The 23,313-nt window shown below is 41.2% G+C and overlaps 2 protein-coding genes across 5 annotated transcripts in view; one reads left to right on the forward strand and one right to left on the reverse strand.

Moving 5' to 3' along the window:
- Positions 1–22,040, forward strand: part of Herc3 (HECT and RLD domain containing E3 ubiquitin protein ligase 3) — a 104,743-nt gene extending 82,703 nt beyond the window's left edge. For 2 of the 4 annotated variants that reach the window (XM_036182890.1, XM_036182889.1), the window contains 3 exons: positions 17,955–18,138; positions 18,349–18,451; positions 20,416–22,040. In XM_036182890.1, coding sequence (XP_036038783.1) covers positions 17,955–18,138; positions 18,349–18,451; positions 20,416–20,624 — 496 coding nt within the window. In that variant the 3' untranslated portion in view covers positions 20,625–22,040. Of the gene's footprint in view, positions 1–2,899; positions 3,257–3,753; positions 4,581–17,954; positions 18,139–18,348; positions 18,452–20,415 lie in introns of those variants that run through there. The other 2 variants (XM_036182891.1, XM_036182892.1) reach the window with 2 other exon arrangements.
- Positions 5,791–7,687, reverse strand: Nap1l5 (nucleosome assembly protein 1 like 5). The gene has a single exon (XM_036182894.1). It carries the CDS (start codon positions 7,531–7,533, stop codon positions 7,063–7,065), a length of 471 nt encoding a protein of 156 aa, XP_036038787.1. The 5' UTR covers positions 7,534–7,687; the 3' UTR covers positions 5,791–7,062.
- Positions 22,041–23,313: the final 1,273 nt, after the last annotated feature.

The following is a 23,313-nucleotide window of genomic DNA, read 5'->3' on the forward strand; positions in this document are numbered from 1 at the left end:
AAGCTCACACAGTGATGAAGCAACACCTAAGTGTGTTCCATCAAGGCATCCCGAAACGCATGGCTAGATAGTCTTTCTACAAGATGTCTTACCTTTTGTATTAAGTTAGCTTCAGACAAGAAAGTGTGTGTGTGTGTGTGTGTGTGTGTGTGTGTGTGTGTGTGTGTAATTTGTTGGAAATTAACAACAAGAAGACAAGAAGCCTGGAAAGGGGCATTGGAATATCTCACACTCTGGGACATCTTCCAAGTGCACTCTGTGTTTGGTGCACTTGAAGGAGAAAACCAGTCCAGTGCAGTACAGGCAGTTCTGCAATATAGTCTGTAGTTGAGGCAGTTTTAGGCATTTATAAATCCTTTTTGTATCATTATTAAATTATTTCTTTCACACTTTCCATAGTTAGCAGAAATTTTTCTGAATCAGCAATCCAGTTGAGTCAACAACTGCAGGATAAACTGTGTGGGAACACTGAAATAGAACTGTTTATTTAGGGAGACAAGTATTCTCCCATGCCACTCTAACTAGGCGAGGGAAAACTGCACTGCTGTGATTTAATCTGAAGACAGAGGTCATCTTAAACACATACATATGGCGGGAGGGGGGGGCAGATCTGGTATAGACCTATTCACTCTTGGATACTGCAAAGTAGAGAAGAGGTCACTTACACATGAAAGTGCATTTTGTACAGTGATGGATAAACCTGGGTTGCTACTTCCAGAAAAGAGGAGTGAGGAATTGCTGGGGAAGCTTCATTTCTACAGCTCACATGGCTCAGGTAGGAGATTAGATTGTAAAAGACTTGCAAAGGCAGAGAAGCTAGGTTTCCATTTGCAGGCGATAAGAGTCACTGGTGTTTTGTTAGCAGAGCAGCTGTGTTACAGAAGCATGTCCAGGACACACTGTTTACTTTGCCTTACCTTCTCCATCCACTATTTATTTCAGTTGCTGGCCCATGTGTCCTAATGAGCCTTGCTGAACCCAGTGCTTCTCAGGGTCAGTGACCACTTGCCCTTTGAGGGGAGCTTATTTGTTTAAAAGGCATGCCTGTTCTCTTCTCTCTTGCTGGCCTCCCTTTGACATCTGTGCTGCTCTCACAAAATGGCTACTGTGGGGTACGCGAATGGGACCAGAAAGAGAGTGGTGCATAAACCTAGGTGAGAGTGGTTACAAGACAACACCCACAAATCCCGTTTCGTCTTGTGCATTCTCATAACGCAGGTTACTTTAGTGGCTCCTAAAGTTGCAGGAGTTTCATGCTATCTGTTAGCAAGTAGTCAGTTCTAAAGCAGACATGACTGGCAGTCCTCTAACCCAATTAATTTCTTTCACTTGTTCGTTGGGCAATACTAGTATATCCCACAGGCTGAGGACTCAAGTTTCAAGGTTCCCCTGGCCCCTATCTGGTGCCATTCGTGAACCTCAGGTTGCTTTACTTTGGTAGGCTTCTGATGGACTGGCTTGTAAATCAGTGTTCTCACAGCCCTACACATGAGATTGATGCCTTGGGTGAGGGATGTGAGAGGAAAGGTATGGAAGCGGCATGTACCCTCAGGTTGCATTTCTTTCCAGGAACTCCAATGTGTTCAGCCATCCCATAGCTATCCAAACCCTATCCTTTTGGGGTCTAATGAAGTGTTTATTTTATAGGCATAAATGCCTAGCCAACTGTGTAGAAATACTAGTGGATAGAGGGTACAATCTTGCCGGGCAATGGTGGTGCACGCCTTTAATCCCAGCACTTGGGAGGCAGAGCCAGACAGATTTCTGAGTTTGAGGCCAGCCTGATCCAAAGAGTGAGATCCAGGACAGGCACCAAAACTACACAGAGAAACACTGTCTCAAAACAAAAACAAAAACAAAAACAAAAGAAGAAGAGGGTGCATTCTAATGCTAGCATACTGAGTAGAGAAACCCAATTGAGGCCTGTTCAGGTTTTTCCTGGACTATGTAGAATTTCTTCCTTTCAGGCAGTGATTCTCAACCTCCCTAATGCTGTGACCCTTTAGTACAGTTCCTCATGTTGTGGTGACCCCCAGCCATAAATCATTTTCATTGCTATTTCATAGCTGTAGTTTTGCTACATGTAAATATCTGTGTTTTCCGATGGTCTTAGACCTCTGTGAAAAGGTCATTTGACCCCCAAAGGGATTGTGACCCACACCGAGAACCACTGCTCTAGAGTATAGGGCAGAACCCCTTTGAAATGGAGTTCTTGTGACCCATTATGGGACATGGTTGGTCAAAGAATTATGGGTTGTTGTGATTTTTTTAGTGTTGGGATTGGAACTCTGGGTTCTGTCAATAATAAGATATTTGCTGTCATGCCTGCTTTGGATGAGAGAACCAGAAGACTAAAAATCCCATTTGGATGAGTTAAATGCATCCAAGGATGAGAACAGCTGTCTGCTGAGTCTCTCCATAGTGGTAGTCACATCTTGATTACACTGTACTGCTTCACTCCTTGTAATGAAGTATTTTTTATATTCCATAGCATGTTATTACCACTAAATGGAAAAAGATATTAGATTGATGCAGTTAAATTCCAGTTTTGTTCTAAAGGGCATCTAAATCCGTAGAGAGAACTCAAGAATGGATCCGTGACTCTAAATGACTTCTGTTGGTCCCTCATGGACATTGTTGAGGGGTGCAGGCTTCAAGATCCACATTATATTTGTACTGGGTTGTAACAGGGACAAAAAGATAAAGAAAACAGGGGTTGGGGATTTAGCTCAGTGGTAGAGCGCTTGCCCAGCAAGCACAAGGCCCTGGGTTCGGTCCTCAGCTCTGGAAAAAAAAAAAAAAAAAAAGATAAAGAAAACACTAGTCATGTTTCCAGAGTGCTTACCATGTGTCAGGCACTCTCCTAAGGCCTTAACATGCAAACTGTACCACTTTGCAGATGATGGAATTGACACCCAGGGAATTATATCATTTGGCCCAGCTAGACAGCTAGAAGAAAAGGACTTGATCTGGGCCTGTGCTCCACCAGTGCATCCTGCCACTGAGAGCCTCCAGTAGAGCTTGAGGGTTGCTATCCTGTCCCCCAGGGGAAAAAACGGGACCGAAGAGTTTACTGTTTCTCCTGTCTGGCAGACTGTATAATTTTCTGAAAAAGAAAGCTGGCATAGTTAAAAGTGTACTATAAATGTGTGAAATTGAATGTCTAAATTTTGAACCAGGGAGTACAGTGTATATGCAATATTTAAAATCTGATTAAAAAAAAAAAACAAACAAAAAACCTCATGAGTAGGGCATAGTGGCTCCTTTGATCCCAGGACTCAGGAGGTAGAGTCAGGCAGATCTCTGTGAGTTTGAGGCCAGACTATATTGCAAGTTCCAAGATAGGCCAGAGCTATATAGTGAGGCCCTATCTAGAAAAAAACAAACAAAAATTATAACAAAAACCTCTCGGATACCTGTGATACTGTGTAGTCTGCTGTGTGAATGTATGTTTTCTTTGAGTATTTGGTTGGTTTCTATGTTCTTTTTTGTCACCCTTCTGTATTCTTTCAGCCCTCCCCCATTCTTATTAAAAGTGTCTCAAATGTGTTTTGTATAAAAAGGGATGCTTTTTTGCTTTTAAATTTGCTTTTTAATGATAAAATTCCAAGGATAAAAGTATGAGATTTTGAATCTGTTAACAAGTAATTTTGTTAGTTTATTCCTCTCTGTTTGTGTATAAGAATATGTTTTATGTTATGTAAGTTTCAGCTCAATAAAAATAGCATTTGTTTACATGTATGCACAATGAAGTGCCTGTGCGTGCATGTGTGCGAACCTTCAGAGGAGCAGAGCTGCAGCCCTGAGCTTACACTAGGAGCCTTGAAGCGCTGCGGATTTCTGCGTCACACTCTTGAGAGTGTGCACTGAATGTATAATGTGTGCTGCTGCTTACTTCGTGCTCTGCTGAATCTGGCCTTTCACGGGTTAAGAAGGTTTGCCGCAGAGCAGTATTTTTCTTGCCCGGAGGAGATGGTGCCCTGCCGACATGACAGTGCAGCTGTGGCGCACTATCAAATAAGCAGCTCAGGAGACGCACGTTCAGGATCAGCTCAGTGAGGAAATGAAATTGACATCCATCCCAAACATCCCTGAATTCTTAAAACAAGTAATCAGCCGTGGTATGGTGGTATGACTGCTGGCCAGAAAAAACTGCTAGTCATATGCATACTATAAAGTAATGCCTGTTGGCCAGAGCACGCAGCTGGAACATGTGTGTCTCCAGCCTTGCCAGAGCCCTGCTTTCCCTAGTGCTGGGCATAGGAACACATCTCCCTCCCCAGTATTTTTTCTTTTTAAAATAACAAGCTCAGGATCTTCATGTATATCTCTAAAAGTACTAATTGCCATATGATTTGTCAAACTATTGAGACCATGAACCTTTTGTTGTCTGCATCTATTGTAGATATAATTCAGATTTCCTGTTTGCATTTGAAATGAATTATATACTCAAAACTTGATTGTTTTCTAACTTTTGTCTTGTCATGTTTATTTATTTTGACTGTATGTGTCCTAATTTTAGCCTTTCTGTACCTAATAATTGATAAATACTTTGTGTATTTTCTTCATTAAAAATGTTTCCTTGAGTCTATTAAAGTCTGATTTGTTTCTAAATTATTGAAGGCAGTCTCAGCTATTCTTATAGGTGAACAACACAGAAATTGTATTAAGTTCCAAATCCCACTTGGGCTTTGAATTGAATTTTGATAAATTATAAGTTAATTTTAGAAGAATTAATGTTTTAGTGATAATCTTCTAAGTCAGGGTCTTATTTTCCTGAAATCCCCCTTTTTCACATACATTATACACTTTTTATTATAGGCTAGCTTATGTTTATGTATATATTATTTCTAGTATAAGAGAAACCTTTCTTATATATTTTAATGCCCTGAAATAATTATTGATTTACTATATTTATCTGATAACCAATCAGTTTATCAAACTTGTATCTTAATAGTTTTTTTTAGTTTGTCTTGGGTTTTCTATATATAAATAACTATATAATTATAAAATAAATTTCCAAATGATTAGACCCTTTATTTAGTTAGTTTTTAATTTTTACTGGACCTAGAGAAATATTAAATGGCAGTTCCTCCATTTCTGAACATGAGTGAATGTTTTCAATACCCTTTTGATTAACATAATCATATGATTATGATGATCATAATCTATGTAATATACTCCATTTGTTGGGTTGGTCAGGCCATAAGGAAGAGTACCACTATCTTAGAGATGTTTGTGGTCAGCTGTTGTCATTAGCAACAGGTTATCATCGCCCTCCATTTCCAACGTCGTCATCAGATTTTGCTGCAGTGTGATTAACCCTTGCAGCAAGTAGAGGAAAATGGCGTCTGACGTGTGTGTGTGTGTGTGTGTGTGTGTGTGTGTGTGTGTGTGTGTGATTCATAATGTCTCATTAAAGTCTTACCTTTTATTACAGGAAACTAAAACCATATTTTATATGAAGGAAACCAAAACAAGATAGTTTTTTAATGTCCTGTATTTCTGAATTAAAAGCCATATTTTTTTTTGTTGTTGTTGATAATAAGGTATCACCAAGGTAAAGATTAATAAAGGTACCATTTTTTTTTTCTTGCGTAGCAGGAGAGAAAGAGAGTTGAATTTTCTATCAGGGTCTTTTGTCTTTATTATAGCAATAATAGCTGGAAATTACTCCTAAGTGTCAGACACTGCTGTGTGGGCTATAGGTATAATAACTCATTTCCTCTTCATAACACCTGTGAGGTAGGGACTGTTACCACCCACTTTTATAGATGAGAATACAGGCAGTCAGAATAACAAGTCTTTTTATTTTTTGAAAATACTGTTTTGATAACACCACAGTGGTAAACAATGTTATGTTTGTACTCTTTACAGAACATTGATTCACAGATAATTCAAAACTCACAAAGAAGCTAAAGGCCTTTTACATTAAATGTCTTTCTCAGAAGTCCTTCCTGTATGCCATTCTTCCGTAAGCAATAAAATTTGATTGTGCACCATTTAATGTCACATTTACATAGCAAAATAATGAAGGCACAGCTAACACAAGCAAACGTAAACCCTTTCTATTTCTGAGCTGGGGGTGGGGATACACACTTGGATTTATTCTTCAAGTATACATTTTTCCCAAACATTAGCTTCATTGAGGAGTTCTGATGGTTTTCACAGCCGCTTGCTAAAAGCTACAAGACAAAAAAGACTTCACAAAGGTCAAACTACGCAACACACTGGATACACATGCTTTACAGAACTGCTACATTCTACATCTCTTCAAGTAAATTATATTTCTAAAATGCTATAGGGTGATTTAATACTTAAAACATTTGGGGGTAATTTTCACGATTTTGTAAACAACACTACCAAGAAAACAGGCAACATGAGACCACAACAAATGAACACGTGTTGACAATATTGTACATGTAATACACCCTCTGTCTTGGAACCGTGTTCTTTCTGTAAACTCAGATATTCAAAACATTTTCCATAATTTTAAATGGCAGTTTCCCTAGCCTCATAAACAGTAGTGTCATGCCAGCAGTCCAGGCTTCCTCCATGCCACGTCTCCTCCTGAGTGTAAAGCTGATGTCTGGGTTTGCAAACGCAAAAGTCTTAAAAGATGACGTCTTTCTTGGGATCCTTTTCCTCTGCGCTGAGAAATGTAAAGAAACTGAAGAATTAAGCATTGAGAAGAGTTCAGTCTTAGCTTGGGTGTTCAGGTGTAGTGTGATGAATGGATTTCAACGTGTGACGCACTTCACATTTAACTGACAATCTGTCATCAGTCTCAAGTCCAGTTCTCACAGAAGAGCAGGGAGAAAAAAAAATTAAGCTTAATTAGGCTTTTTTTTTTTTTCTTAAAAACGTCTTTTGGCATCTGTTTTTACACAAGTAAAAGTCAGATTAGAAACGGGCTAGCCAAAATCTACTTGATTCAATTTAAATTTAGGAATGTCAGAATAGATTCACATTGTAATTTTTGGGCAAAACCTGAGCCTTTTAAAGTCTGCCGACATCGGAAATGAAAGGGGCAGGGGATTTATCACCTGTCAGCTGCTGTGTTCACTTCTTGGCGAAGTCGGGACCCCCAGTTGCGCCGGCCGCTGCCTCCTCTTCCTCCTCCTCAGTGTCGTCTTCCTCGTCGTCGTCATCATCATCTTCCTCCTCCAGGGTCCACGCGCAGCCCTCCATCTCCCCGGTGAGCTCCTGGATCTTGGCAAGAAGGGGCTTGTAGATGTCGTTGTACTTCTTCTCCAGAGCCTGGAACTCCTTGTCAAATTTGGCCTCGATCTTATCGCAGCGCTTCTGCAGCTTTTTGAGCGCCAGGACTCGGCACTTGACAGAATTGGGCAGGCTCTCGATAAACTCGTTCTTGGGCTTGGGCGCGTTCTCCGCGGGGGCCTGGGGCTCCTCGGCCGCGGGCGCAGCGGCGCGGTCGCCGCCGGTTGCCGCATCCTCACCACCCTGGGCGCCCTCCATTACCTCGTCTTCGGCGCGGCTCTCAGCGGGTCCCTGCTTCTCGGGGTCGGCCATGGCTAGTGCTCGGCTCGGCTGGGCTGGTTTGCCGCAGTGGTCTGGTGATGGCGCAGTCTGCGACTGAGCTGGTCCAGAGAGGTCCTGCAGCTGTGTCTGCGGCTGGTCCAGAGTGAGCCTAAAGATGCGGCAAACGCTGACGGCTGCGGTGACGTCCGCGCTGCCGCTTCGTGGCTCGCGGCAAGTGAATGGCTGCCCGCTATCAGCTGATGGTTGTGCGCACACACTGCACCAAATTGTTGCTATGCTGCTATCTCTGAGGTCTTCAAAGCCACTTAGACACCCAGCCCCCAACTTCCGCCCCCACCCCCGCAGAACTGGCTGGAACCAGCTCGAAGCTGAGGCTGTATTTTTCCATACCTGTTTAAACAGCCTCAGTCTGTTTACTGTGTGACCCCCTCCCATCTCAGCTCTTTGAATCCACAGCGCACCTGTCCGACCCCTGTCGAAAGTGCGCCATAGCTGATGTTAGTCAGCCTTGCCTATGGGTACCTTCTTTTCCAAATCTTGATTGCGTCTTAAAAATTCACTTTCAGAGAACGGAAGTGCGGGAGAACCATTTTCCTCCCACTCTTTTGCAGACCCGCAGTATCTGCGTGTATCTGCGCAAGCCATCTTGGGGTCCTAGAGCCCCCAGCCAGCCAGCTCTGTTAAATCTAGTTACATATATTCTGGTGGCAAATTGTCACCGGAGGGACTTTGGAATTAGTTCTAGAAGTGTTTGTGTGGGAAATCTCAGCGCCGTAAGCATCCTGGTGATGATACCGAAGGGTCCACACAGGCAACTATGAAAAGGAATAAAGCGAGAGTGAAGAAGGGGGAAAAAAAAATCCGGGAGTGTCGGGTCTTGTGACTTAGTGAAAAGACGCCGCCATCTCCAAATATGTAGGGCCCAATTCATCGTTACCTTGGGAGGCATGAAGCCTCTGGGTGGCAGGTTAGAAATACTCATAAGGGCCGGGGCTTCTTTTCATAAGGGAAAAGATTTTTTTTTTAGTACATCTTGAAAAACGTGTTCAGTCTTACTTTTCGTTCCGGACCTACAGATGCACATACAACCTTTCGTCACCAAACACTTCAGTTAACCATCTGCTCTTCGGATCTGCTTGTGATTTACAAGTGAGAGCGTTGGGAAAGACGATAAACATCAAACGCTTGTTTTCTGATAATGAAGTGATTGGACACTTTAATTTCTTACCCATTCAAGCCAGCATTAGAGTTGTTTGTTTGTTTGTTTGTTTTTAACTCCTGATTATGATGACCTTAAATTCTGGGTCCTACCTGCCTCCTTAGAGCTTTTTTTTTTTTTTTTTTTTTTTGGTTTTTCAAGACAGGGTTTCTCTGTGTAGCTTTGTGCCTTTCCTGGAACTCACTTAGTAGCCCAGGCTGACCTCGAACTCACAGAGACGCACCTGGCTCTGCCTCCCAAGTGCTGGGATTAAAGGTGTGCGTCACCAGCGCCCGGCTCCTTAGAGCTTCTTGAATAAAGGGCAGTGTACAAATCTTAAGTGGTTTCTTGAGGATGTGTTTGTTAACGACTTAGGTGTTTTTCTTTATGTTGGATCTTGCCAGTTTTATGCTGAAAGGAATTTCTGTCTTTTGGTTGTGTTTATTCAATTAATTGTATGTAAACCACTTAGTACTGGTACATAGTAAAAACTGAATAATTTTATAAAGTAATTGCATTAATATGCAAAAGATAATTATGCATAATGTTTTAAAAAGCAAACATCTTTGTGCCTCTGATCAAAGGAAGTAAATATTTACAAAATGTATTTTAATGTACTTGTGAGTTCTTTTTTTTTTTTTTTACTTCCCTCTTCTTTTTTCTTTTGTCTTTTTTTCTTTTTTTTTTTTTTACATTACATTTATGTATTTATGTTTTGGTGGAGTAGTTACGTTGTCTATGGTGTGTTGGTTCTGGTCTTGCACCATATGATTTCTGGGGATCTAACTGAGATCTTCATGCTTAGGAGCAAATGACTCACTTACCTGCTGAGCCATCTTGCTGGCCCTCTTTTAAGACTTTTTCTTTTTCACTCAAAAGATCCTAAAACTTAGGCTAGGCTATTAGTAAAATTCAGCATTTGGAAAGAGTTTCCACAAACAAATGCATTCATGGAAGCACCATGGTAATCAAGATATAGTAATTTCAGTACCCTAAAATACCCTGGGGACCTCTCTCCTACAGTGCACATGACACATTGATCTGTTAACAGTCTTAATAATTCTGTATTTTTTTAAGTTGTCATGAATGAAATCACGCTTTTGGAGACTGCCATTTTCACAAGCAAATGCATTTGATATTCTTTTGTACTGTCATGTACATTACTAATTTGTTCCTTTTGATCCAGTACCATGTATTGACTTTTATGGACAGTACTACTTTATCTGCCACATTGCCTTTGACATGATTTTAAAATGACCCTTAATATGATTTAGATTAAGACTTCTAAAAAGTGTGGACAATACATGTAGTACTTGTATAAACATGTCTCTTTTGGTGGGCTTTATCCGCTCTGGCACTTAATCGGGAATACAGTAACACATAGTGAGGAATAGTATAGAGGAGATGGTATATGATGAACTCTCGTCTGGCCTCTCATGAAGTGTCACACAGGAAAGTGGGGGACGGACGGACAGACGGACAGGCAGCAGCTAGGTGAAATGGTTGTGTTCTCCAGTCCATGCTAGAGCCAAGTTTCAATTCCTGCCTTACCCATGTGTGAGTTGTTCCTTTTAACCTCCGTTTTTAATTCCAAATAATTATGTCAACTTTAGAGGCTTTTATTCTGTGTTGATTTTTATTGACATATAATTCTTTATTATACAATTTACTCAAAGTATTCATTGAGTTAATGTGTATCCTGGAACTTCTTACAGGGATTGGTCATTAGTAAGTACCCTGAAACAATTTGAGGATCGTTATTTTTAAAATATGGATCGTAATGCTATTAGAAGTGGCATGTCAGGGTTTGAGTGCATGTGTTAGTTTGCTAGGATGCTGCAATGAAGTCTAACAGAGGAGGTGGTCTAAACAACAGCAGTCCATTGCTTAATAGTTAAGGAGGCAAAGTCCACACGGGTCTAGACGGGGTCTGTTCCTTTTGAGGGCTGTGAGGGAAAGAGCGATTCTCTTTTTTGGCTTGTGCTGGGTGCCTTCTCATCTCTTCATAGCATCTTTTCCATATGTTATAGATACAGATAGGTCCTTTCTCTAAGGTTCCCTTCTATATATGGCTCATCCTAATGACCTCAGTTTAACTGGTTATTGTGATGGCTAATTTTGGATGTCAACTTGATAATATCTGGAATCTATGAAAATCCAAGCAGCTGGCCATATCTAGGGGATTTTCATTGATTGGATCAATTGATGTGGGATAATACCCTTAATCCGGGTCATACGTTCTGGTGCCAGCTCACATAAAAGGACATGGAAGAGCCAGGCGGATCTCTGTGTGTTCGAGGCCAGCCTGGGCTACCAAGTGGGCTCCACGGAAAGGCGCAAAGCTACACAGGGAAACCCTGTCTCGAAAAACAAACAACAAAAAAAAGACATAGAAGAAGGAGGGTTTTGCTTTTTGCCTGCTTGCACACTCTATCTCTGGCAAGTTCATCTGTCCTGCCTTAGAGGCATCCTGTTGATGGAATTCCAATGTAGACTGATCAGTGGTTCTCTAGGAATCCTCTGGGACTCCAGCACCATGTTAGGACTGCAGACTGAATAACTCCTGTGTTCTTTCCATTTGGGGATAGCCATTGTTTGATTAGTGGGATCACAGCCTGTAAACTACTCTAATAAATCCCTCTTTAATGGATATTCATTCATTCATTCTATCAGTCCCAGGCCTCTACCTGTGGGTCATGACCCCCTAGACAAACCTCTTTCTCCAAAAAATTTACATTACCAATACTAACAATAGCAAAATTACAATTAGGAGGAGGAGGTGTATCACTGGGTGTGGACTTTGAAGCCCACCCCATTCCCGGTTAGCCTGGGTGCCCTCTCCTCTCTCTCTCCTCTCCATTTGTGTGTGGTGTCACTCTGTCTCTTTTTTACTTATTTCATGAAGTTTATGATTTTTCCTTTATGCTCTGTGTCCTGGGGTTCATCTAGACACTTTTCAGTGAGAACGTTTCTACAGGACAGGTGGAACTGAGGGGGGAGTTACTGCCTTGGCCTTTCATATTTGTGATGTTGCTATGAGCCCCGGGCGTGTGGACGTCTCTCAGAGGTTGTGTGTCTGATATGAGTTTCTAGGCTACCTCTTTAGAGGAAGTTTGTTCTCTTGTTGCCCAAGTTTGACTGACTTGAGGTCAGGTATGAGGAGTTAGTGTGGATGCTTAGTGTTGCATATGGATTAGCTGAATGGGAGTGATTCCAAGTCAGTGGTAAGCAAAAAAATCATGGTACAGGCTAGAGAGACACCTCAGTGGTTAAGAGCACTGGCAGCTCCTTCAGAAGCCCCCAGGCTTGATTTCCAGCACCCACATTGTGGCTGACGCCATCTATAACATCAGTTCCATGGAGATTTGATGCCTTCTTCTTTCGTTATGGGCACCAGGTGTGCAAGTATTCAGACATACATGGAGGCAAAATACCCACACCCATAAAATAATAATTTTTAAAAGGAATGGGGTAGGGAAGCTTTAGGTTGAGAAAACATTTGAAAAAGAGAAAGAAAGGAGGAGGAAGGAAGAGAGGGAGGGAGGATGGAAATGGCACAAGTAGCTGGATCTGCTTAGGTTGGTTTTCAGTCAGTGCTACCCAAGCTATGCCTGGGACTGAGGTGGTGCTGTGGGTCAGCTGCGTTCTTAGACATCACCAGTCTGGGACTGTGTACAAACTGAAGTAAGGCTTAGGAATTTGGAACAGTGTGGGTGGGGCTGATAAGAATCAGCTGGTGGACAGGGCTTGCAAAAGGAACCAAGCCTTGTGGGGGAGGGGATGTGTAAGCAAATCCTCAGCCTAGACAGAAGCATGGGGTTTGTGACCTGGTATAGCTCTGAGTACTCCGGAGAGTGCAGGTCATCCAGTAGACAACACCTAGTTCATGATGAGCTAGTGCTACGATTGTTACATTTGAAAGTTTAAAAAATGCAAATGTTCAAGGAATAATACAGCAACTGTATTTATATGTACAACCTCTAGTAAACATGTCTGTCTTGTACATTTTAATGAATGGATTTTATGGTAACATTTTCAGGCTTATCTGTAGTGAATTCTGGTGATATTAAGTACCCCATTGCTTTCTCCGCTCACTCCCATGTGTCCTTTTCTGTTCCCAAATAGTGCTTTTTCTGCTCTCATGTCTGTGATTGCTTTTGTTGGGGAATTTTATCACAGTAATAGGCAAGGAAAGTAATCACAGGCAAAGGCTGAATCTGTAACCGGGCTTTTTTGGGTGGTGCCATAGTCAATATGGCAATGCAGGCATGTCTTTGACAATTTCATTTCCGTCGGATTTATTTTTCAATATGACTATTATTAGTATATGGAAAAGCCTCTGACTTTTGTACATTGATTTTGTATATTGCTGCTTTGATGGAAGTGTTTATCAGATCTGAGCTTTGTAGTGGAGTTATGACATTTTAAGGATAGGATCATATTGTCTGAAAATAGGGATACATTGTCCTTTCCTATTTATAGCCCTTTTATTTCCCTTCTTGCCTTTTGCTCTGACTATGATTTCAGCCTATATTGAATAAAGGTGGGGAGTTTGGCCACCCTTGGTTCATGCCTGATTATATAGAGCTTACACTTTCCCCCATTCCACATAATATTGGCTATAGTTCTGTTACACACACACACACACACACACACACACACACACACACACACAACGGGACCTTTGCTGCTGTTTTTAGTCTTCATTTATTGATTTCTACTGTTTTTTTCCCATCTGCTAATTTGGGATTTGTCTTGTTCATATTTCCCTACAATGTTAGATTATTTACTGGAGATCTCTGAAATGTTTTGTTTTGTTTTGTTTTTGTTTGTTTGTTTGTTTTGGTTTGGTTTGTTTTGGTTTGTCAAGATAGGGTTTCTCTGTGTAATAGCTCTGGCTGTCCTAGAACTCACTCTGTAGACCAGGCTGGCCTTGAACTCAGAGATCCACCTGCTTCGGCCTCCCTGAATGCTGGGATTAAAGGCGTGTGCTGCCGCTGCCCAGCAAGATCTCAGAAGTTTAATGTAGTTCCTTCTTAGAACTAGTTTTGCTGTGCCCTCAGGTTGGGGTAAGTTGTATTTTGGTTTTCCTTTGAATTTATTAATTTATTAATTTTCTCTCTGATTTCTATAACCCACTGATCATTCAGAGTATATTGTTTAGTCTCCATACACTGTCTTAATTTCTGTAGTTTTTCTTATTGTTGATTTCTGAATTTCTTCTATTATTTGATGAGATACAAGAAAAACTTCCAATTTCTTCTGTATTTATTGATTTGCTTTATGGCCTCAGATTATTCCATTTTAGAAGAAGTACTGTGGGCTGCTAAGAAGAATGTACATTCCATAGCTAGAGGATGGAATGCTATGTAGGTGCTAATGGTAAGTGCATGTGTTCTGTGGTACAGTGTAACTGGTGGTTCATTGCTCGTGTTTTTGGTCTGGATGACCTATGTATTGATGATAGTGAGTAGTACTTTCATCCACTTGCGTTTTATCCACTGAACTTCTGGCTCCCTTTGCATTCAATATTGTTTGTTTTCTGTTCAGTGCACATGTACTTTTGTTATCTCTTCTTGAAGGAATGCTCTCTTTATTGGTATAGAGTTACCTTATTTATCCCTTCCGACCAGTTCTCACTTGAGGTATGATGTGTGGATGTAAATATAGCTGAGCTGCTTCTACTTGCTTTCAGATTTTTCGCCGGGGGTGTTATTTTCCCTCTTTTCACATCCAGTCTGTTTATGCCAAGGAGAAAGTAGGCGAATCTTTTTTTTTCAATCTATCTTGTCTTTTAATTGACAGGTTAAGACCACTTACACTTGCGATTAATGTTGCAAAGTATGTAATAACATCTCCCTTCTTCACCTTTGAGGTTTGCTGGTTTACTGATTTAATAATGTGTAATTCTCTCCTGAGCTCTTAAGCCTGTAAATACCATTCGTCTGGGTTGTGTAAAGTATTCCTTTAAGTGTCTTTTGAAATGCTAGCTTTAGTGGTTGTCCAGAAAAGTCCTTATTCCTCCTTCTAGTACAAAGGATCGCCTTGCTTGATGCAGTAATGATAGGCAGTTACTTCATTTCATTTTCTACAGGTCTTAGAGTTTCTTCTGAGAGATCTTATTCTGAGGGTGTTATTTGGATAGGTTGGTCTTCACAAGTCTTTGAGATTTCCCCTTCAGCTTTCAGTGATCTTTTTCTGTCCTGTATTGTGACGGTTATGCCATGATATAACACCAAGAGCTTCTTGTCTGTCTGTAGTTTGTAAATACCTGCGGCACTTGGATGTCTGTTTCTTTCCCTAAATTTGGAGAATTGTATGGGGAAAAAATGATTCAGTAATTCATTCTGTATCTCAGCTCCTTCTTCTGCATCACAGATTTGTAGTTTTGATCTCTTAGCTGTGCCCCAGAGGTCTTTACATAGTGTAGCCATAATTGCTCTCTGGATTCGTAATTCAACCTTGTTGCCCATCCTGATTTCTTTGTTCTGCCTGGCATAGTATATTGGTGATACCATTCAGGTTTTTGTTTAATTTAGTGAGATTTTTTTTATCTTTTTATTCCCAAATTGTTTTAAACTAGTCTTGATCCTAAGTACCTCTATATTTATTAACTGTTTTCTCCTTTCCCGGACGGGAAGACTGAGGTACAAACAGAATAACTACCTTGCCTGGGTGTGGGAGCTGTAAGTGGCCATGCTCTTGCTTTTCATTGGTAACAAGGAGGCAAAAGAAGCAATTTGCATGAATGCTGGTGTGGTTTACCACCCACTGAGAAGCTTGGTTAGCACTGAGCATTCCTGAGTTCTGTTTGTTTGGAGAGATGCAGATCTAGTTAATTCCCTAAGGCTGTTGTGCTTTACAATCTCTGTTCTATGGCTGTGCCATCTTTCCTTTGGTCATTCTCAAGTGAGTGGACCATTGGTGTTGTTTCTCTGAATTTTCATGGTAACAGGGACACGCTGCAGCAGACATTCCTAGCTCTTTTCCTGTTCCTCCAGTATCTCGGGTCTCTTTGAAAGCTCATAGAGAGGCAGGAGGGAAAGGAATCTGTATTTTCAACTCTTCCAGATACCGACAAATTCTCCCTTTGAGGATTTATATCTCACTTCTTAGTTTCTGCTACTGTTTGTGAGAGGTTAAAATAAACACAAGCGCGGTGGCCTGCCAATGTATAAAATATAATTTTGATCCATAATTTGCAGAGGAAAACTAACTTTATACAGTAAGCCATGGGGGAGGCCTGCCCGCTCTTGGGCTTTCTGTTTTTCTCAGTTAACTTCTGTAACAATCAGATCAAAATGGCCAGGATTTTGAACATTTGACAGTCTGCCTAGTTTTTGTCCCAACTACCAATTTAGTACTAAACAGAGAAAAACCACATGTGCACACCTAAATAGTTGCTTAGGGTGCCACACATCTGTTTAGCCAGCCACAGCTTGCATGTCCCAAAGGTCTCCTCTTATCTGGTTGTTCTTGAAGTGGTCCCTTTTCCTGCGGTGAGATGCTCCCTCCCATTCCCCTGACTGCTTTGAGTCACACAGGTTACAGCAGCTGGCTCCTTTGCTATAGAATGATTTGATTAAATAGCCTTTGCTCTTCTCATCTGGCTGCTCCTCATTCAACTACGTGTGGTTCCTGTCATTCCCCAGCTTCTGCCCCCCTGGCTTGCTCCTCCCAGGCTCCGGTCTCCTGTCTCCCGGTGTGATGTTATCTCACTTTGAAGATTATGCTAGTCTGACCGGTGTAAATGTTAATTCCCTGATGTTTTCATTTGCATTGGCCTAATTATTGGGAGATAGAATAGTTGTTTCCTGAGGTCCGTAAAAGATTTGTTAAGAAAAGAGATACAGCCAGATGTGGTGGTACAAATTCCTAACCAGTCTAAAGCAAAGCAAAACAAAATGAAAGAAAACAGTTACAGAACTGTGTTCTTGGGCCAAGCATACTGTAGGATTTGTGTAGTTCTTTTTCCCTCCCCATCGTGTGTGTGTGTGTGTGTGTGTGTGTGTGTGTGTGTGTGTGTGTGTATGATAAAGAGAGACAGGGACATGCTAAAGGATACTTTCAAGTGTCCTTCTCAGGAACTGTCTACCTTGCTTTTGGGACTTAGCTCTCACTGGGATCTAAGCTGGCCAGTCAACCTCTTGTTTGGCAATCTCTAGTCTCTGCTGGAGATACCACAGCTGTCTTTCCATTTGGTTGCTCAGATTGAATTTGGATCTTCTTGCTTAGACAACAAATACTTCGCTAACTGAACTGTCCCTCTAGCCCTTTAGTAGCTACTTTTTACTCCCAAATGCAAAATAATCTTTATTTTGGTATATTTTAAAATGTTGAACAAACATCTATTTATAAAGGACATTATATTTTCAAATACATGAGGAGATAGGACTAGGAGGCTGACTCAGTCCACAAAGTGTTTGCCTCACAACATGGCAGCCTGAGTTTGATCCCCAGAACCCACATAAAAATACTGGGCATGATAGTGCCCTTGTAGCCCAGTGCTGGGGAGATGGAAGCAGGTGGAGCCACAGGGCTTGCTGGTCAACCAAGCTATCCTACTCAGTGAGTCTCAGGCAGGGATAAACTCCGAGTCATAAAATAAGGTGATGTCATTTGAGGAAGGATACCAGGGATTGTCCTTTGACTTCTACATGCATGTGCATGTACACGTACATACATAAAAACCCAAACAAAAGAAGTACACAAGGGGGGCTGGAGAGATGGCCCAGCAGTTAAGAGCACTGGCTGTCCAGAGGACCCGGGTTCAATTCCCAGCACCCACATGGCAGCTCACAACTGTCTATAAATTCCAAGGTACCTGACACTCTCATACAGATGTACGTGCAGCCAAAACACCAATGCACATAAATAAAAAATAAAAAAAGAAAGGAAAGAAAAGAAAAAGAAAAACCTAAAAAATTAAAGAAAAAAAAAAAGGAATACACAACAGTGACAGTTAGCTGGCAACTATAACCGTGGGCATCTTTTAAACAGTGTTTTTCTTTCTTTTAAACGAAACTCTAAGCAAGACCTTAAAGAGATGACAGTTGGAGTAGCTCAGGTAAGGTCAGGAGTTTGGTCTTATACTGTTGCCTCCCCTGCCCCAGATCACCACGATAGGCACTCACCTGATGAAGAAAGGCCATTGTCATCACTTTCAACCCCAGGATCGAAAGGTGGCTTCAGAAAGCCTGTGAGACTCAGCGCCAAATCTACAGTGCATCCTATTTCTCTGGTCCTCCTGCAGGCAAGAGTTCGTGGATGCGTATGTGAATTACGTGTTCCATGTCTCCATTCACGAGTGGTACACAGCCTTTTCCAGTGGCTTCCTAAAGGTGTGTGGGGGCAAAGTCTTGGAGCTCTTCCAGCCTGCGGAGCTGAGGGCCATGATGGTGGGGAACAGCAATTACAACTGGGAAGAGCTGGAAGAGGTGAGTTCTGGAGAGCACCAGCAGCCGGGTAGGTGTGCCGGGATCTGTTTTCTTCGTATGTACTGCTCTTGAGCAGTTGATAGGGGTCTTATGCCTCCTTGCCATTCCCATCTCAAATACAAGTGGTATTCGACGTGCACCATAACATTGCCCTGATTCTGTAAGATACATGGGTTGTTTGTTTTGTTGTTGTTTTCCTCTTTTGGACAGACTGCCGTCTACCGGGGTGATTATTCAGGCACACATCCCACTGTGAAACTATTTTGGGAAACATTCCATGAGTTTCCACTGGAGAAGAAGAAAAAGTTTCTCTGTAAGTATTCATCACGTCAGTGGGTTGTCCCTATTTTTGCGAGACATCATGTAGGATGGTATATTTCACAGGTAAACATTAACTTCTAAAAATGGCTAGATAATAAGAAAATTAAGCTTCCATATATTTGCAGTATATTAATTGAAATGTATTGTAGACTGTTAGTACACATATGTGAAACAAGGAGATAAAAATAACTGAAGAGTCATTTAACTGATCTTCACGTTCTCTAAAAATAGTTGCTTTAGGTGGAAGCACTGATTTGTGCTTACAGCCCCAGCTACTTGGGAGGTTGAGACAGGAGGATCACTTGGGCCCAAGAGATTAAGATCAGTCTGAGCAGTATATTGATAGCCTGTCCTCCCAAATCTAAAAAGATCAATCTGGAAAGATTCTAGATAAAACTGAGAAGATTTGATTATAAAAGCTTTATTGTGATATGAATAACCTAACATGCCTTTTCCCTCTTTACAGTGTGCAGGCAAGGGTAGTGTAGGCAGGCTTTAGTGCAGACAACCTTTAGTATAAACCTATCACAGAACAGTTTGGGAGTACGTTCAGCATCTCAGAAAGAACAAGCTCCATACGTGTCAGGATCATTTCTCATTTCTTCCCCACACCCATCCCATCTTAAGTTTATCTATTACAGACATTCTTGGAAATAGCACCATATATGTAGTCCTTTGTAACTGGTTGCATGACATCTGAGTAGGTCATTAGCTTTAGAGAGTGAAATAGAGTTAGTTTCCATGATCAAATCCAGCCTTTTAGAAATGATTGGATCTTCCTGTCTATGTCTGTGTAATCATGCCCATAAATCAGGGAATAGAATACAATTTTTATCTGCATGAAACAAGAAAGAGGCTTAACAAGCAACTTCTTTGCTTTCTAAGAAGAGTAGATATTAATATTAATGCAAGACTTAGCTCCAGATTCTGCTGCTCACACAGAGCAAAGATGAGAAAAAAAAAAAAAAAAAAAAACAGTATTTCCCGCTAGAGCTCCTGCTGGTGTTCATAAGCTGTTGAGAAGCAGTGTCGTGCAAGTTGATGAAGGGTGTGGGCTGCCAAGTGCATGTGGGAAGCTGTTGCTTTCAGGTGAAGTGTTCCTTCTGGTCCCGGGAGTTTCCTTTGAAAAAGAACATTTCTAGTTACAGAGAGCATTCAGTTTATGGCGTTTGTTCATTGTTGTTGTGTTATTAATTCTGGAAGTTTGGCAAGAATGGTTATGTTTATATGCCTTAGCAATGGAAGATTGTTTGAAATGGCTGATGAGGGCTGCCAGATAGTACAGTGGCAGAGTCCTCCTTGCCTAGTGCCTAAAAGGCCCTGGATTCAAACCCCAACACCACCACAATAAGAAGAGAAGAAGAAAAAAAGGAAAAGAAAGAAATGGTTGATGATTTCATTGTGGTAATCTCTGGCAAGTCCACAGTGGGAAAAACAAAACAAAACAGAAACAGCAACAGAAAGCACTCTGCAGTACCAGGACACAGGAGAAGACGGCTGTGTTTGTCTACTTTGTGCAGGAGAATTTAATCATATCTGCCAAGTAACAATGTGTGGCAAGAGTGAACTGTTACAGAACGTGTAGGACAGCTCTACTGGCTTATGAAAAGGAGGGAAACGAAGTAGATTCCCAAAGGGAAACAGCAGCCAGAGTGGCTCTGTTCTCAGACATCTGAGGCAAGAGGAGACCTTGAGGTCACAGAGACTTGAGTACTTTGCCAGAAGGCCCTCTTTTCTTATGACACACCTCTTTTCTGCTTTGCTTTGGTGAAGGCTCCTCTATGAGGACATGTGTCCTATAGAGGTCCTAGAGCACGTCTGAGCATCTATTCTGGTGCAGCCATGTTGGTACATAAATAATATTGTAGTTCCCATGGAAGCCACAGGGTGTCATGCCTTCATCTGTTGCCTGGAAGACTGTTTGCTTAGTCATTGATGCCATTTTCTTTTCTTCAGTGTTCTTGACAGGCAGTGACCGGATTCCCATCTATGGCATGGCCAGCCTGCAGATTGTCATCCAGTCCACAACCACTGGGGAGGAGTACTTACCTGTGGCCCACACCTGCTACAACCTTCTTGACCTCCCTAAATATAGCAGCAAAGAGATTATGAAGGCTCGGCTGACCCAGGCCCTTGACAATTATGAGGGTTTTAGTTTGGCCTGAGGTTCCCCAGCTTACCCAAGACATCCTTCCCTTTCTCAGTGGCCACATTGCGGCTGATACAAAATATCATGGGGAGTGATTTCTATTTTTTTATTGTCTAAGTGGATTGAGACTTTTGAATCCTAAATCCCGGTCAATATGTTTCCGGGGTTCAGTAGTAAATAGTCTTTTTGAAAAATCAATGATTGGGGATTGGCCAAAAAATTGGCTTTAGTATGGGAGGTGAATTGGATTTTGTTCTGTCTTGTTTTGTTTTAAACCAAGGTACCTATTGTTCCTTTGTCTGTGAATGTGTTGTAATCTGCTGGATTAAATGGCAGTACGGTTTTTAAGCTTTTGTTTCCCAAATGTGACTCAACCCTGATGTCTCTTCTCCATGGTTCCCTGCTCTTTTCCTACCTTCTCCCACCTCTGCAGAGATGGCGGACTGACATAACCCTTCTTGCCTGCCATGCAGAGCATTTCCTTTCTCTGCAGCTTTGGAAATGCATGGCTTCTTGCAGCCTACTCCAACCCACAGACTGAATAGGCTTCTTCAGAACTTCCAACCAAAGCGCTGAGTCTGGGTCCATTACCTGTCATAGCTCTTGAGATTATATGGGAGCCTTTGTGAACACATCCTGCTTAAAGAAAATAGGTCATGAAGGAAGAGCAGCCTTCTGTGACTGCCCACTGCCTAGGCCTCCCGAAAGGCACATACAACAGCCTCAGGTTGCAGGTGGGCTGCATGTGTATTGTTAGCCATGACACCTGGATAGACAATGAATTAGTAGACCCCTTTACCTTGCTTTTGAAGCAAGTTGCATTTTCTTGTCTACATATTACCCAAGAATGGTATAATTAATAAACTTCTGGTCCTTCCTTTATTCCTTTCTCTTTCTTGCGTTTCTTTCCTGTGTTCCCCAACCCTTCCTTTCCTTTGCTCTCTTATTCTCCCTTGTCTTTCCTACTTAAATCGGTCCCCCTCTTCCTTCTAGTGGATGCATGCTGTCTTTTTTATTTTAAATTTTGTAAGATTTTTTTTTTTAAACCTCTGTCTCTAACTGTTAAAATATGAAGACATTCTTTATGGTAGCGTTTTTGTTTATCACATTTGAAATGTTCATTTCAGTGTAAATGTTCATACATGTGTCTCAAAAAATTATGTGTTTAACTGCTCATCATTGGATAAGAAATTCTACATGATCAAAGAACTCATGTAATCCCAATTTTAAATATGTGGTAGCTAGAGAAAAGATTTATTTATATAAAATGAAGTACATATACATTGTGATGCAGCATTGAGTCTTGATGGAAGGAATGTAGATTTTAGCTTTTTTTTTTTTTTTTTAAAAGTTATTCCAATTGCTAAATTGGTAGTTTTTCAGTCCTTATAAATACATTTAAGAAAGATACACAACTATATGAAATGTTTATTTTCTATGTGTGTGCATATACAGTTCAATATTATCCAATAAATTTGGTGTTTTAACTTAAAACAGTTTTGTATTGTATTTGTGGGATGGGTGGACAGTGTGTCTTCCATGGAATCATTAGTTCTTCCAGCCAAGGAATTGAATGATTCCTGCCGAAAGGAACAGAGAAGGTTGTTAATGGTCAAATAACATTTCCCAGAGAGGGAGAGGAGTTGGGACATGCTCAGACATGGGAAAATACTTAGGGGAGAGCCTGGGAGAGTTTGAGTGGTACACCAGAGGGAAGAGAATAGTGACAAATAGAACTCAGAGGGAAGGAGGCCCCGAGTTGGGAGTCAGCTTTTTTGAGTGGCTCCCTACGATGTGTTCAAGGACCCAGAACTGGAGTGATGTGACATGAATTTGGAAAATGTGAGATGCGGATGTTGTGATTTAGAGGAGTTAGAATGTGGGTCAGCAGCTCACAACACCAAGGAAGTAACAATGGAGACAGAAGAGGACATTTGAATAGCAGAGAGTGGGAGGAGGGGACACAGAAGTGAGTCAGACTTGGTCATCTCATTCAAATGAATAGTATTAGCCCACGTACACAATCTGGGTGTGGAGCCCATCTGGAAAGTATTTTCAATCAATTTAATATAAGTATGATGCATTTTTGACAGAGTTAAATAGATAGTTTAGAAGTAATAACTAGTGAGATGACTCAGTGGGTAAAGGCACTTGCCACCAAGCCTGGCAGCCTGCTTCAGTCTCAGGACCCACCTGGTGGGAGGAAAGAACTAACCCCCCAAAGTTGTCCTTTGACTTCTGCTTGTGTGACATGGCGTGTGCATGCCTACACACACACACACACACACACACACACACACACACACACACATACAAATATATATAATAAAAAATAAAATACAAGTAGGAAGGAGAACAGTAGCTTTTTAATGCTTAGATCCATTCAATAAACATTTAGTAACTTTCATAAGTGCTAAGTGTAAGGAAAATATTTTCCTTGTATATTAAATTTAGAATACAAATAGTCAAGCTATTTCAATTTTTTATTGCAAAATTTATTTCTTCATTGATTTTTGTGTTTTTAGTTTTTCCAGTTTTAGATCATTCCATTCATGCAAGTAACATCTTTTTCCTAACAAACATTTATATCACAAACTCTAGTACTTTTGGACTTCAGTGTAGCAGGAATCTCAAAGGTACTTATTAATAAAATCAAACCTGAAGCCAGGTATTGAGGTGAATGCTAGAAGATCAGAGAAGCAGAA

Source organism: Onychomys torridus, chromosome 3 (genome assembly GCF_903995425.1).
Source record: "Onychomys torridus chromosome 3, mOncTor1.1, whole genome shotgun sequence".
NCBI lineage: Eukaryota > Metazoa > Chordata > Mammalia > Rodentia > Cricetidae > Onychomys > Onychomys torridus.